Raw genomic sequence first — 15938 nt, 5'->3', positions numbered from 1 at the left:
AACCCCAATGGGGATCAGGTTATTATGATACCAAAAAAAAAAAAAAAAAAAACCCTCCAAAAAATGATTACCAAATTTACCAAATTGCTTACTACTATTATTCTAAGAAAAATTCTATAACAACTAAAAATTACATTTACATGTGGACTTAAAAAATTCATTAAAAATAATACACAGGACTTCTTAGAAAATGTCACTTACAGTTTTATAATGTATGCCGAATCAATTTAAGTATATAATGTAGTTCAGTAATATATCAATAATCTTTAAAATAACAGTTCAATATAGATGTTATATATAACTGACAAATCAAATCAGTGGAGGACACAGCATATATTGCCAAGTATTAATAGTTTATCAACATCATGATTTAAAAGTGTGAAAATGTTTGTTAGAGTCTGAAATAGCTAAAAGTCTAAAATGACTGATGTTTTACTTACTGTCTGTAGTAGAGGTAAAAGCATATTCAGTGGATTAGTCAGGTTAGCTCCAAAAATTATGAAACCAGAATCTATTCCAGCTGAATGAAGAGCTTTATCCAAACTAAAAGAAAAAAAATTATAGAGTGAATTTATGTATTACACTAACACATTTTCAATTAACTTAAAGAATGTTACGATAACATAAGCATACAAATTCAATTCAAAGAAAACCATGGCTAACAATTTACACTGCACTGAAATAGCTTATAGATATTGTTCAATGAATATAGAATAAATATATACTTTCTATTTCTGGATCTTTAGAGTCATTCTTTGAGTTAATACTTCACTTGAAATAAAACAGCAACTGAAGATAAACAGGGTACATTAATAGTATTCAGCATGGAAATGTGTAACATCACAGGATTTGTATAAGTGCTTCAGAAAATATGTCTATTATACTATACTTACTTTGACAGGAAGAGAGAAATTACAAACAACAATGCAACTAAGATGAAAAATATTCCCCAAATGATCTAAAAGCAAAAAAAAAAAAAAAAAAAAATTAAATATAGTTCTAAAAGTTGATGCTAAAGGCATAAAATCATCATGCTTATTATAAGTTGGAGCATGCAACAATGATCTAATTAAAACAATCCAACATACATTTTAATTTAATATATAATCCTAGACATTTGTCATCTAAATTCTCATTATGAGACTTACTTAATTAAGAACATAAACAGAAAAAGACAAAGCATTTGAAAGTCTCCAATAGTAAGTAAACAAATGAACCTCTTTTCAAATAGTAATGTCAAATAAAAGATTTATATTCAGTTACCCTCAATATAAGCTTCAAAGTTATCTGAAAAATACTTAACATAAATGCACACAGAGAAATCAAAATGAAAAACCTTACCAGGTTACATCAATCTATTGTTAAAATAGGGAACTTGGAACATTTTCCTATAGAAGTGTTAATGCACAATGTAGAATAGACTAAAGTAGCTTGATGAATTTCAGCATTATATACGTAAACATATAAAAATTACATCACAGTATAGAAAAGTTTATATAACTGATAATATTCCTACAATAGAGTACTAAAAGCACTTAAGAAACTGTCATGTAAAACAATTCTGTGGCGAAACATGTTAAGCATTTTAACTGGTGGAAAATATTTCCTTATACTGTATAAACTCTATCACAGATGATAGAAAATGAGCAAAAAATTATTACTGAAACTGGGTTGCTAAAAAATAAAATTTTAGAATAAGAAAAGGGTGAAATTTATGTTAGCAATAACATAGGCTCCTTTTTTCTTGCCTAAGTTCCAGGGACAATCAAGGTGAAGAGTCTACAAAGTCCAAAAAGAAGATTCCTGTTAGGCAAAGTTAAGTGTTTTCAGCTTCTCCTTTGACCAGGATGAATAGAAATGGATAATGCCAAAAATGTTATGGAAAAATCAAATGATTGCCAAAGTATATTTAAGAATTCTGAGGATAAAAGAAGTAAAATAAGTACATTATCTTACTCAGATAATGAAATGAATTTTAAAATAAAATTTAGAATGAATTTTATTTATTTTTTATTTTACATCATTTTGAATTACATTTTGTGTTCTTCGGGTAAATTCCTAGGAGTGGAATTGCTGGGTCATATGGTAGATCAATTTTAAAATAAATGTGTTCTACGGAATTTTTCAGCTTTGAGAAAATATCTTTGCAACACACCTGGAAGGAGATGGTTCCAAAAGGCAAATAGTCCAAAAAGACCAAAAAGGCCATAGTCATTTACTTGAAATAGAAAACACTGCATGTATCCATTTTGCATACTGAGCATTCACAGGAGAATTCAATTATTAAACAAAGGTTTTGTGCTAAGTTTGTTTGAAATGACTCCTTTAAAGTCATAAATATTCATAAGTACAGGGTATAAGGAGCTTATACAATTGTTTTTCTACCAGATTTGAGCACCTAGGTTTGATACCTAGGTCAAGTGGAAGACAACATCCTTATAACCAAAGATTCACAAGTAAAACTTTATTTTGCAATAGCCTGTTAATAAGAAATAGCTTGTTGCAACAGGCAGTAAAACTGTCAGATATAAATTAGTAAGTAGTAGAGGAACATGACATAGAAATAGAAATTGCAGGTTCCCTTTCCTTATTTCCAATTTGGGGAAGGAAAAAGAAAAAAAAATCCATTACTATCTTCCCAGTCTGTTGATATTAATGACCCAAAGTTAGACTTAACAAAATATAGTGTAGATGTTAAGGAGGATGTTTCATAAATACTATTTTTATTCATTTAAATTCATTAACTATAAGAATTAATAGTCACATTTATTTATTTCTCAGTGATTTGGGGGAAATCAAGGCTGTAAATATTATATGGATATCAATTACACATAAGTAATTTTTCTTTTTCTTCCATTTCAACACTTTTGATCCTTTTTACTACATCTTGTTTTCTTTCTCTTAGTTGCATTCCTATCTTTCTTTAATGCTTGTTATTAATTTTTTTTGGAGGGGGAGTGTTTGAATTAAGGGTCTTTAAATTAGCCCCTTATTTTAGTTTTTATTTTTCCAGTTTTACTAAGGTATAATTGACAAAAATTAAGCATAAAATAAAAAAATAAAAACTCTATGTTCAAGGTGTACAACTTGATACTTTGATGCACATATAAACTGTGACATAATCATTACAACCAAGATAATTAACATATCCATCACCTCACACAGTTTTTTCTTTCTGTGTGTGTGTGTATGTGCTAGAACACTTAAGATACAGACTCAAAACAGGTTTCAAATATACACAGGTATACATATATAAAGTAAATATGCTTTATATACATAAGCTATTGTCAAATTGTTGTACCTTAGCTTTCTGGACCTTACTCATTTTCTTTTTTTTTTTTCCCCACTTTTTTATTATTATTTTTTTTTATTTTATTTTTATATTCCCCATACAATTGCAACCCCCTTATTTTGACCCCAAGCCCTCCTTTCCCCACCCCCCACCCCCCATAGTGTGTCTCTGGTTCATAGTTCTTTCTTGATTTTGATTCTTTCTTTCTTATAGTTATTCTTTTTCCTGGTCCCTTATTTAAGTTTTCTAGATTCCTGCTATGAGTGAGACCATCCAGTATTTTTCTTTTTCTTTCTGGCTTATTTCGCTGAGCATGATCCCTTCCAGCTCCATCCATGTTGCTGCAAATTGCATGTGTTTATCTTTTTTTGAATGCTGAGTAATATTCCATGGTATATATGCACCACATCTTCTTGATCCAGTCATTATTTTTGGGCATTTGGGTTGTTTCCAAAGCTTAGCTATTGTAAATAGTGCTGCTATAAACATAGGGGTGCAGGTGCTCTTGGAATTGATGTTTCTGTGTCCGTTGGGTAAATACTAGGAGTGGAATTGCTGGATCATATGGAAGCTCTATCTTTAGTAGGTTGAGGAATCTCCACACAGCTTTCCATAGTGGTTGGACCAGTTTGCACTCCCACCAGCAGTGCAGGAGAGTTCCTTTTTCTCCACATCCTCGCCAACATTTGTTGTTGCTAGATTTTTAATATGTGCCATTCTCACTGGTGTGAGATGTTATCTCATTGTAGTTTTGATTGCATTTCCCTGATTGCAAGTGATGTTGAGCATTTTTTTCATATTCCTATTGGCCACTTGTATTTCCTCTTTGGAGAAGTTTCTTTTTAGCTCTTGTGCCCATTTTTTGACTGGATTATTTTCTTTGTTTTTGTTGAGTCTCATCAGTTCTTTGTAGATTTTTGTGATCAGTCCTTTATCATTAGTGTTGGGTGCAAAAATGTTCTCCCAGTCAGTGGGGTTTCTCTTTGTTTTTGGTTATTGTCTCTTTTGCTGTGCAGAAGCTCTTTAATTTGATGTAGTCCCAGATGTTTATCTTTGCCTTCACTATCACTGCTTTGGGTGATGTGTCTGTAAAGATGTCTTTGAGGTGCATGTCATATAGTGTTTCACCTATATTTCTTTCTATATATTTTCAGGTCTTATGTCTAGTTTTTTAATCCATTTTGAGTTGGTTTTTGTGCATGGTGTAAGGTAGTAGTCAAGTTTCATTCTTTTGCATGTAGCGACCCAGTTTTCCCAGCACCATTTATTGAACAAACTTTCTTTGCTCCAGTGCATATTCTTTGCTCCTTTGTCAAAGATTAGTTGACCATAAATCTGTGGGTTTATTTCTGGGTTTTCTATTCATGGAACTTACTCATTTTCATAACTGAAATTCTGTGCCTTTTGCTATTTGATTAGCATACCAACTATACCGTTTATATAAGTTCTAAGTATGTGAGAATAGGGAGATATTTATTTTATTATTTTTTAAATTTTTATACAAGAACTGGGGGGGGTGGCTCCCCTGGTGGCGCAGCAGATGAGCACTGGGCTGTGAGAATGCCCGCAGCCTCTGCAGAGCCGGTTCATTCCCTAGCCGCCGGCGAGGGTCCCACCAAAAAAAAAAAAACTGGGGTACAGGTCTGAGGCATGGGAGGGTGAGAATGGATTCACCAGAGACAGAGTGGGAAGTAGAACAGACAGATGGAACAAAATACACTGCTGAGAGGAGCAGCGGGAGAGACAGGAGAGGTCTGCCGTGCCATGTGGGAATCTCCCTGGCTGGCAAGGAATCAAACCCACATTGCAGAGGCTGCGCACAGCTTCACATTGCTGCACTCAACCCGCTGTGCCACCGGGGAGGCCCTGAGAGATATTTTTTAATAGGGGCAATATTTTCTGTTTGGAATGATGAAAAAGGTCTCAAATAGATAGTGGTGATGATTGCACAATCATTACACAACATTGTGATTGTGCCTAATACCACTGAATATGCCCTTTCAAATAGTTAAAATGGCAAATTTTAAGTTATGTGTTTTCACAATAAAAAAAAGTCTGAAAAAATATTTGATATAATTACAGACATAAACTTGTAACTTTTATGTAAACACAGGAGTTATACACAATATGAGGTGGATATATACTAAAATTTCAAGTTATAACTAAAACCTAATGGACAGAGGTTACCCAGGTCAATTGGTTGCACAAGCTCAAACTCGCCTTCCATCAAGGGAGAGTTTAATCAAGTATTTAATGAACATTACATGGTATGTTTAGGACTTTGTCCTTTGTTCTATATAAATGCTATTTGAAGACGTCATTAACTTATTCTAATTAGATGCTTATTTTTATAAGTGTCTTCAACACAAAACTGATATTCTCCCTTGAGTTTCATAATGGTATTTAAAAAGTTGAAAACTCCTACATATAGATCTATACCAATAGCAGATGTTTATATCAAAAGGTACTGTTCTTCATTAAATCATTTAATTCCCATAAAAAATAAGTATGTAACTCCATTGAAAGGATTAGAAAATTGAGGTTTAGAAAGGTAAGGTAACAAAACATTATATAGCTGGTAAAGATTACTTAAAAACCATAGGATTACTCAAAAACCATATATATATATATGTGTATGTAAGAATTAAGTTAACAATCTGAACCCTCACGCTTCTGAAATGAGGTGTGCATATCCTAGACTATGCAGAGCCGTGTGAAATCACAAAATCAATAGTCATCTTCATGGTGACCTACTTTTATGAAGAAAAATTGTAGAATTTTCTTGTAAAAAACTGTAGAATCTTAAACTTTTATATTTGTAAAACTTTGTTTACTTTTCTTTATAATTAAAAAAAGCATGGATTATAGCATAAAGTAAAAGGCAATACTATCACAAAATTTTGAGACAGAATATCACCTCAAAGAAATTCACTTTTAGCACAGACTTGAGAAGTGCAGAGAGTATAAGCGGACTTGGTTTCTTACACTAGGACAACTGTGATACAAGTGTTTAAGAAGCATTAATAGCATGCGATTTCCTATTTCTAAATTATAACTACTTGGAAAAACCTGATGAATAAAAATTTTCACATTTCATTTGAGCACAAAAAGTGGTTAGCCTTCTCATTCCTACTAAATTGTAAATTACCTAATAATAAATTTGTATCCACAAGCTTTCCTTCTGGCAGGCCTATTACTAATATTATTCCCCTAACTTAGGACCAGACAATGGGAAGATAGGTAAAAAATCAGAACATTATTTAGGAATGACATATTTATATACCAAAGGAAATAAATGGTAAACTGATCATACTGGAGGTTTTAGTTAATGAATAGGGAAGAAAAAAGCAATTAGAAATCTTCTATTTGAAAGGAAGAAGTAAAACTGTTCTTTAACATAAAAATTCTTTAGAAATAAACTAAACAATAAACTAAAATAAACTAAACTAAATAAACAAACTAAATAAATTCCTTAGAAATAAACTAAAAATGCCCGTGAACATAAAAATTCCTTAGAAATCTATACAATAAGCTAGTAATTTACTTTAAAGCTAATAATTTATCCAGGTGCTTAAGGCAAGGTGAATGTACCGAAGAAATTTCTACATACTAGCAAGAAAAAAATTGAGAACTGAAATTAAAAAAAATTACTTGCAATAATAAATACTTACAGATAAATCATTCAAGATATCTGTAAGACTGCTATCCTGAATACTATAAAACACAGCTGACAGAAATTTAAAATAACCCTTTACTTGTGGATTGAAAGATTAACTATTCAATGTTAACTGCCCCTAAATTTACCGGTAGATTCAAAGTAATACCAATAGAAATTTCAGTGGGTATTTTATGGAACTGTGAACTGATTTTAAAATTTGCATGGAAATTCAATGCCAAAACAACTTTGTAAGAGGAAAACAAAACTGAAGAACTTATACTACTTGATTTCATGACTGAATACAAAGTTCCAGTAATTATTAGCATAAAGACAAATAGATCAATGGAACAGAAGAGAAAATCTGGAAAGAGACCCACACACATATATAATCAATTGATTAGGCAAAGTGCAAGGAAATTCAATGAGCAAAGGACAGTGTTGACAAAAAAAAAAAAAAAAATCATACTTAAACAACTGAACATCCATATGGAAAATAAAATAAACCTTGATCCTTAAGTCATATCACCTTACAAAATTAACTTAAGATGGACCACAAACCTAAATTTAAGAGCTTAAACCATAAAAACTTATAGAAGAAAACATTTGCTGTAGAAAATTAAGAAACATTTTCGAAAGATAATTTGTTAAAAAATAACAAAAGCCAGCCATAAACTAAAAGACAACATTCACAGTACATATATTTGACAAAGTACTTTACCCAGAACATACTAAAAATTTCTTGCAATTCACTTATGAAACAAAAACCTAATTTAAAAAATTATAAATACACATTTTAGAGAATCTATACAAATGGCCAGTAACAGACGGATGTTCAATGCCATTAGTCACCAGGGAAACGTAAATAAAAACTATGATGAGGTACAATTATATATCTATGAGAAAAAATATTACAAACACAATATAAAAACTGACAAGGACATGAAGCAATCAATTGGAAATCTCGTATTGCCGTGGGAATACAAAATGGTGCAACCACTTTGGAAGATACTTTGATAGTTTCTTATAAAGTTGAATGTATAGTAAACATCATATCTAGCAAGTTTACTTCTCGGTATTTACCCAGGAGAAATAAATGAAATGAAAACAACTTCAAAGATTTATACACAAATGCTCCCATCAGTATTAAGATCGCTTCAGTTCACATCAGTATAAGAGCCTCAAACTGGAAACATGTCCACTAAAAGGTAACTGGATAAACGAATTGTGATATAGATACACACTGGAATACTTCTTACAACAAAACAGAATTAACCCATGAAAATAACTGCATTACTGTTGGGTCTCAAAAACATTTTGCTGACTTGAAGCCATCTATGTAATTACTCTATGACTACATTCCTATGAAATTACAGAATACATACAATTAAACTATAAGGACAGAAGGACACTAGTGATTGTGTGGCATCTAAGTGCAAGAAGGCAGAAAAAAAGACATAACATAGTTAATTGAGGTGATGAGGATGTTCTATATCTAATGTATCTGTCATTGGCAAAATCAACCCGTATGCTTAAGGAAGTTGACTTAAGAATCTCTCCAAACATATGTTCAATGAAATGGGGCAGAACAGGTTGAAAACAAGGTAGTTAACATTAGAGGTCAAGTTATAAAAAGCTATAAAAGAAGTAAGAGAAGTTTGAGGAGGGTTTTTTCATCAGACATTTAGGGCTATAAAAACAAACCACTTGGAAAAAAAGAACTGGGGCTATACAAAAACTTTATTACAACACAAGTTCAAAAATTAATACCTAGGAGAAATGATTATGGTATATTTTTTAACTCTTTCAAAAGAAGAGTTTTGAGTGTGAATATTTAATGTATTTCCTGATTTCCTATCTAATTAAATGAAGATGAGCCTAATTTGACAGATCTTTGATAGGACTCTCTATGACACTTATTTTAAATTAAGCCAAATCCCCCACTTTTCAAGATTCATCTTGCCTAACTTTCCCAGGTCTATTCACTGCACTTTCTGAATTACAATTTGATTACTATTATATACAAAGATCGGGTATTTAAATTGGCAGATACAGGATGGGTACAATATGGAAGTCTGTAGCCAACAATATGAATTGCTTTTTTAGTCTCAGCATCATATTATAACGGCAATAATTTAATCTAGGTACTGTTTAAGTAACACAGGGCCAATAAAAGGTTGGCAGCAATGATTTCCCAAAAAAGATAAAAAAAAAGTAATGGTTTTCCATATCAAATAGTACTTTTATTCATATTCCCAGAAACATCTAACAAAAGAACAAATTCTATTACTTTCAGTGAGGGCTCCTGAGTTCTAATATGGGTCCCAGATCTCCTATTTGTACAAAAGCACAAAGTTGCAAAATATGCTTACAGCATACTATTTCACTTATCTATGTTTTTATTTAAATTTCCCAACTTGCATGAATAAATAAAGCTCAAAAAGGTTATATTTGTTGCCCAAAGTATGAAATGACAGAGCTATGATTCAAAATCAGAATATTCTAACTCCAAAATTGATGCTCTTAAATATGCTGTCATGCTCAAAAGGAAAACTTAATCTCTGAGAGGTACTAATACATACTTGGGAGAACCATGACATTGTAATTTTTTAAAACTCCACTTACCTTCAGAGGACGCAGAGCGCCACAAAATTTTGTCCAACAGCTGTTCTCAATGAATTCTAAATGCCTCTCTCTTTTCCTAAGTGTTCGTAACCTTTCCTCAAATTGTTTTAAGGCTCGTTTATCCCTTGCTGGCAAAGGTCGACCATCTTTGCTCTGCAAATAATGAGACAAAATAAAAGATTTTTTTTTTTAATTTAACCAAGAAGGTCTTAAATAAGTACCTATCAGATTTAAGACAGACAACAAAAACTTTTAGGTGGCCACTCTTCAGTCAAATTTACAAATTGAAAAAAAAAAAAATGACAACTTTTATGTGTCAATGCACATCTCAGACCTAAGGTCAGCATCAAAATGTGGATGTGTATCCATTAATACTGTAGGTTCTCTTATTCTGTTTTCCAAGTATGTGTAAAAGGTATGTGGAAAGATATACACACTTTTTTAAAGATTTATTTATTTATTTATGCATACAAGAACTGGGGTTTAGGTCAGAGGTGCGGGGAAGAGGATTTATCAGAGACAGAGTAGGCAGCATAACAGCCAGATCTACTGAAATACACTGCTGAGGGGAGCAGCGGGTGAGACAGGAGAAGTCTGCAATGCCATGTGAGTTAGCTCCCTGGCCTGGACAGAACTCAGGCCACGGAGTGATAGCGCTGAGACTTAACCCGTACACTACCAGGGAGGACCCTAGAGCCACATATTTTTAAAAACATCTTTTTGTGGAGTAATTTATGCATTTTGCCAATTATTCTTCCTTACCTCCAAATCCCCCTTCTAGCCCTTATCTTAATATATTTGACCCTATAACTTTCCCTTTGGTCAAGCAACTATGATAAAGTATATTTGAACTTTTATTTTTCATCACCTAATTCAAACACTAGCAAAGTGATATAATACCAGTGTATGCTATACAGAGGTTTTTATAATTGCTAAGAACTGCTACTTTTTTATTCTCCAAGAATGTTTGCAAATAAGTCATGTTTTCTTTGGCCAATGTTACTGGCAAAAATTCCCTTTTTTTTATTCCCCCCCTTCCCTTCTATTTTTATATGCTGCTTATTGAACCCTAAGTATTACACCTTTCTTATGATGTCTCACACATTAAGTTTCTCAAGAACTCCCCTTCCCCTAAATGTCTTCAATTGGGTACAATAATAAACTCCAATAAGATGACAAGCATTAAATATAAAAAGGTGAAATGTAAACTGCTATTAATTTATTACTGAAAGTAACAAGAAAATTATTTAGTAGGAACTATATTTTGAAAGTTTACTGTAAAGACATTAGATATTATAATGTTAATATCCCCATTAAGGTTTAAATATGTCCTCAGCAGATAAACAATATATTGCTTAACCTTGTGCAGTCTCAAATTGAAATGATAGCTATAATGAAGAAAATACTCAAATACCCTTTAATAAGAGTTAACACTTATACTAATCCCTTTACATACTGGCACTATCATAGTCCTCTAAGAGGAGTCACCATCCTCTTCCAGATCTTGTCTAACATGCTCCTCGGATTTTATTATCCATAACAACCAGGGAGGTTTGTTAAAAATGGATTTCTAGACCCTACCCCAAAAGAATATGATTTAGTTGGTCTTCAGTGGCAATTCTACCAAATTCCCAGGAGAAGCTGATGCTATTGGTCAGGAGACCATTTACAGTAGGTTGTAGTTAATTACTTTCCTTTCCTGAAAGTCAAGTACATTGGGTGTTATCAATTTGTATTCCCAAAAAGGCAACTTTCAGAGAGGTATTTCTGAAGGGCAGAGGAATAAACAAACAAACACTTATAAAAGATAAATTTAGGCAATAACATTTCAAGTATGTGTTATGAGAAGGGTTCAGCACTTTATAATTCTTGAGCACTTCTCAAAACTGCCATTCTAACAATAAAAGGGTAACAACAAAGAGGTAATTTTATTTCACTGCTGGCTTTTACTATTTCAGGGAAAAAAAATAGTAGACTCATTTAAGGGTCCACAAAAATCAAACTCAAGTTATCTGTCTATCTGGTGAGTGCTTCAGTGCAGTAAGGAATGGATGTCCACTCTGCTTTGCCAACTGACTAAACAAACAAGAATAATTTTAGTCACAGAAACTCAACACTAGAGAGAAAAGCGGTTGTTGACAAACTATCTCTTTTGGGGGGAAAATTTCATAAAGTAGTTAAATACATGTTAATTTTTTTAAAAAATAAAGTAAAATGTGAAAGCTTCCCTTTACAGTGTCCCCAAACACACTTCTCTTTTCTATGGTTATAACTGTTAAGCAAACCAATATTCCTTCTGTATATGTCTCATATATTTACACATGTGCTTACATGTGCTTATATGCAATACATAATAGCTAACATTTCTGAGCATATTTTTATACCTAAAGCTGAACCGCTGTTTTATATGTAATCTCCTGAAATCTTCAGAATAACTTTGAAGTGGGTAGCCATATAAAACCCATTTATTAGATAATCAAAATAAGGTATTCAGATAGCAAGTATATATTTAGTAAAGCTAGATTTTGAATTGAGAAAATCTGACTTTCTAAGATATATCCCTCAAGCTCAGTAAATTTACTTCATTCCTTTTCAAAACGGCAAAGCACACTGATATCATGATGTCTTAATTTAACAAATACCTTATTTTTGAACATTTATTTTTTCCGGGGATGGGAAGCATTAACAATGTGTAATATATCCTTGTTCACTTGGGTATAAGTGTGTATATAATTCACATTCCTACATATAAATTAATGGATTAAGCTTTAATTATTAAAAGGTATGTATTTGTGTTATAGGTACATGTCACAAGATTCAATTTTCTTTAAAAATTATATATTATATAATTCCCAGAGTACACCTACCCACCAAATTCTCATCAACACCTGACAAAAGTAAAATTTTTAAAGATTTATAAATAATTAATAATACTGAGTTGTTCGAATTATTACATCTCTGATTACAAACATGACCAACCATTCTGATTCTAGCATTGAAGGCTATCGCCTTGAAAGGATGGCGGTGTTGGGAGTGGTGTGGGATGAGAGAAATTATTCAAAGTCCATGTGAAGCAATGAGAAGCTATACCAGAAGTAATGTGTCACCCCCATGCAAAGGCAGTCTTGGATCTACTGGAATCAGATACAAAGATGGGGCAAGTATGTAGGGAGTATAAATGCATGGGGGATGGTACTGGTGATGAAGGTAAGCTAGGGTGGAGTGACCAGGGGCTAATGCCTGGGGGCTCTATTAGTCCTACCAGTGAAGCATATTATCTCTATTCTAATATCAACCTGCTGTTTTCAGTAGATACTGGTTTAACCAGTATGTTCCTCATACCAGGACTTTTTCTGCCCTGGTGAGAGGCCCCCTGCATGACCCTACACCTAGCTGACAAGCAGACTCTGGTCACCAAGTCAATATCAGGGAGAATAAGGAGGGCTGGTATAGGGTAAAAGAAGTTATCAGGTTTTTTCTCCCTCCTACTATGAACATCGAAGATCGATACCTGTGGTCTTACACATGTGCCTGACTGCGGCACCTGCAGTGTGTTGTGGGCATGCATGAGTGGGCACAGCTGAGCTGAGAGATGAAGCATATATAAGCGCAGCGAAACAGAGGAGCATGCAGCAGAGAACAGAGGTGTGCAGCAGCAGATGACAGCAGGAGGCAAGAGGACCAAGCAGCAGGGTGCAAGAGAGACCAGCAAAGAGACCAGAGAGAATGCCAAAGAGAGTAAAGATTCTCCAGAGGTTGAGAGGCCTGCCAGCCTCCTGGCCCAGGCCTCCCTGCCTGCCCTGCACCTAGTTTCCTCACTACAAATGGTGTAGAATGATCATTAAAAGCCTGAAAAAGCCACTGAGGGCTCCAGGACTCCTCCTTTAGCCATCTACCCAGATCCATAGAGAACCTGCTCTGCCTTGGTGGCACTACAGCTAGGTATCCTACAGAAAGTCTCTTTTTCTATAAAACTTGTAAATTTTATAGAACACAAACTGGGCTACTTCATCAACCAACTCCAAACAAATGTTATGTTTCACTCAAATTCAGGATCCATTTTGATAGATGACAGGAAGCTTATGCAAATTTCATTTTTTTGGTATATATTAACTGAATTTCCACCTAAATTTAAACAAAACTGTCATCTCCACAATACTGAATCTTCCCAATTAGAAACTGATGGAATTTTCCATTTACTTCAGAGTTCTACTAAGTATTTCAGTAAATTATATAATTTCTGCCAGGAAGATTCTGACATTTCTTACAATTTTATAGTATGTAGCTATTGTGAACAAGATCATTGTCTATGACATCAGTGATCCAACTGGCTAATATTTTATGTTTGTATCCAGGCCCCTTGATGAACTATAACTCATACTATTAGTTTGTCAATTCTTTTGGATTTTCTTGATAGACATATGTAAATAATAAAAGTTATTTTCCTTTTTTCATATTCCCCTCCAACATTCACACTTAAGTTCTTTCTTATCTGACTAGGAAACCCAGTAATATGCTAAAGAGCAACAATGATACTGATATCACTATGCTTTTTTAAAAATTTTTAATTTATTTTTTATAAATAATTATTTTAAAAGACATTTATTTATTTTATACAAGAACTGGGGTACAGGCCAGATGCGAGGGAGGGTGAGAGGATTCACCAGAGACAGAGCAGGGAGCAGAACAGGCAGACTGACGAAATACACTGCTGAGGGGAGCAGCGAGCGAGACAGGAGAGGTCTGCCCTCGCCATGTGGGACCCTCACCAGCCGGCTGGCCGGGACTGAACCCACGCTGCAGAGGCTGCAGACTGCTTCACAGCGTGGCGCTCAACCACCTGCGCCACTAGGGGAGGCCCTATAAATATTTTTTTAAAAAGATTTATTTATGGGCCTCCCCTGGGGGCGCAGTGGTTGAGCGCTGGGCTGCAGCCCAGTTCATTCCCTGGCCGCTGTCGAGGGTCCCACAAAAAAAAAAAAAAAAGATTTATTTATTTTTATACAAGAGCTGGGGTACAGGCCAGAGGTGCAGGAGGGTGCGAGGATTCACCAGAGACAGAGTAGGGACCAGAATAAGCAGACGACTGAAATACACTGCTGCAGGCGAGACAGGAGATGTCTGCCGGAGGTCTGCCACGCCATGTAGGATTCTCGTTGGCCGGCCGGGATAGAACTCGCACTGCAGAAGCTGCAGACAGCTTCACAGCGCTGTGCTCAACCCGCTGCGCCACCGGAGAGGTCCTGATCTCACTATCCTATACCTGACTTTACTGCAAAGGTTTCTATTCTTCCACCAGTAAGTATGATGTTCTTTATAGACTTCCTCTGTTAAGAATTTTCTTCTCTTCTTCTAATTTGATGACTTTTTTTTTTTAGAAAAACCCGTTAACTACAAGTTAATTTTTGCCAAATACCCTTTGGCATCTATTGAGATGTTTATCACCTGAAATTAAGAAAATGTTATATGTCCATTATATCTCAAATCCCCACTCTCCAAAAGTAGCACATCGTTTATTCTCAATATATTGAGCTATTCAATATATCTTGTAAAGTATCATCTTTGCATTTCAGTGATAAACCTAATCTGATAATTATTAAATATTCTCTTACAGCAGAGGCTTTCAATTGCTAATGCTTTTATTTATATTAAAATATTTGCCTATATTTTCATGAGGAAGACTATACTGCTTTCTTTTTGTGTGTTATTATTTCCTGGTTTCATATCAGAATTACACTAGTTTAATAGAATTTAGAGAACTTTACATTTTTCTCCATTTTCTATAGATAAGATGTATCTGTTATTTGAAGGTAATGAAATAATAAATACTATTATCATATTTCTTAAAAGTACATTTAATTGGTAAGGGGTTACATATAATCTTTTCTTTATATAATTTTTTTTAAAATATTTATTTATTTATTTATTTATACAAGCACTGGGTACAGTCAGAAGCGCAGGAGGGTGAGAGAATTCACCAGAGCCAGAGTGGGGAGCAGAGCAGGCAGAAGGACCGAAGTACACTGCTGAGGGGAGCAGTGGCGGCAGGAGAGGTCTGCGCGCCATATGGGACCCTCCTCCGGTGGCCCGGGAGTAGCCGGGGATTGAACTGGCACTGCAGAGGCCGCAGGCAGCTTCGCAACCCAGCACTCAACCGCTGTGCCACTGGGGAGGCCCACATATAATCTTTAGTTTATTCAAAGTCCATAGATGTGAACATCAGCGGTAAAGTAAAATCCGACATTACACATAGAATCAGCATACCTGGGAACTATCCAGTTTTTGATCATACATAAGCAGAACTTTTGTTTTTAGTAGTCAGAACACAATAGGACTTCTCAAACTACCTGTGTCCTACATTTCACA

At 34.1% G+C, this 15938-nt stretch overlaps 1 protein-coding gene across 1 annotated transcript in view; it reads right to left on the bottom strand.

Moving 5' to 3' along the window:
- Positions 1–15938, bottom strand: part of LMBRD1 (LMBR1 domain containing 1) — a gene marked incomplete at its 3' end in the record, with an annotated part of 82331 nt that overhangs the window by 23036 nt on the left and 43357 nt on the right. The window contains exons 8-10 of the mRNA XM_084227960.1: positions 9573–9725; positions 894–958; positions 441–543 (exon numbers count right to left, since the gene is read on the bottom strand). Coding sequence (XP_084084086.1) covers positions 441–543; positions 894–958; positions 9573–9725 — 321 coding nt within the window. The remainder of the gene's footprint in view (positions 1–440; positions 544–893; positions 959–9572; positions 9726–15938) is intronic.

The sequence above is a fragment of the Talpa europaea genome, assembly GCF_964194135.1.
Source record: "Talpa europaea genome assembly, chromosome: 2".
Taxonomy (NCBI): Eukaryota; Metazoa; Chordata; class Mammalia; order Eulipotyphla; family Talpidae; genus Talpa; species Talpa europaea.
Note: the sequence above shows the minus strand (reverse complement) of the source record. Positions and strands in the feature narration are given on the sequence as shown.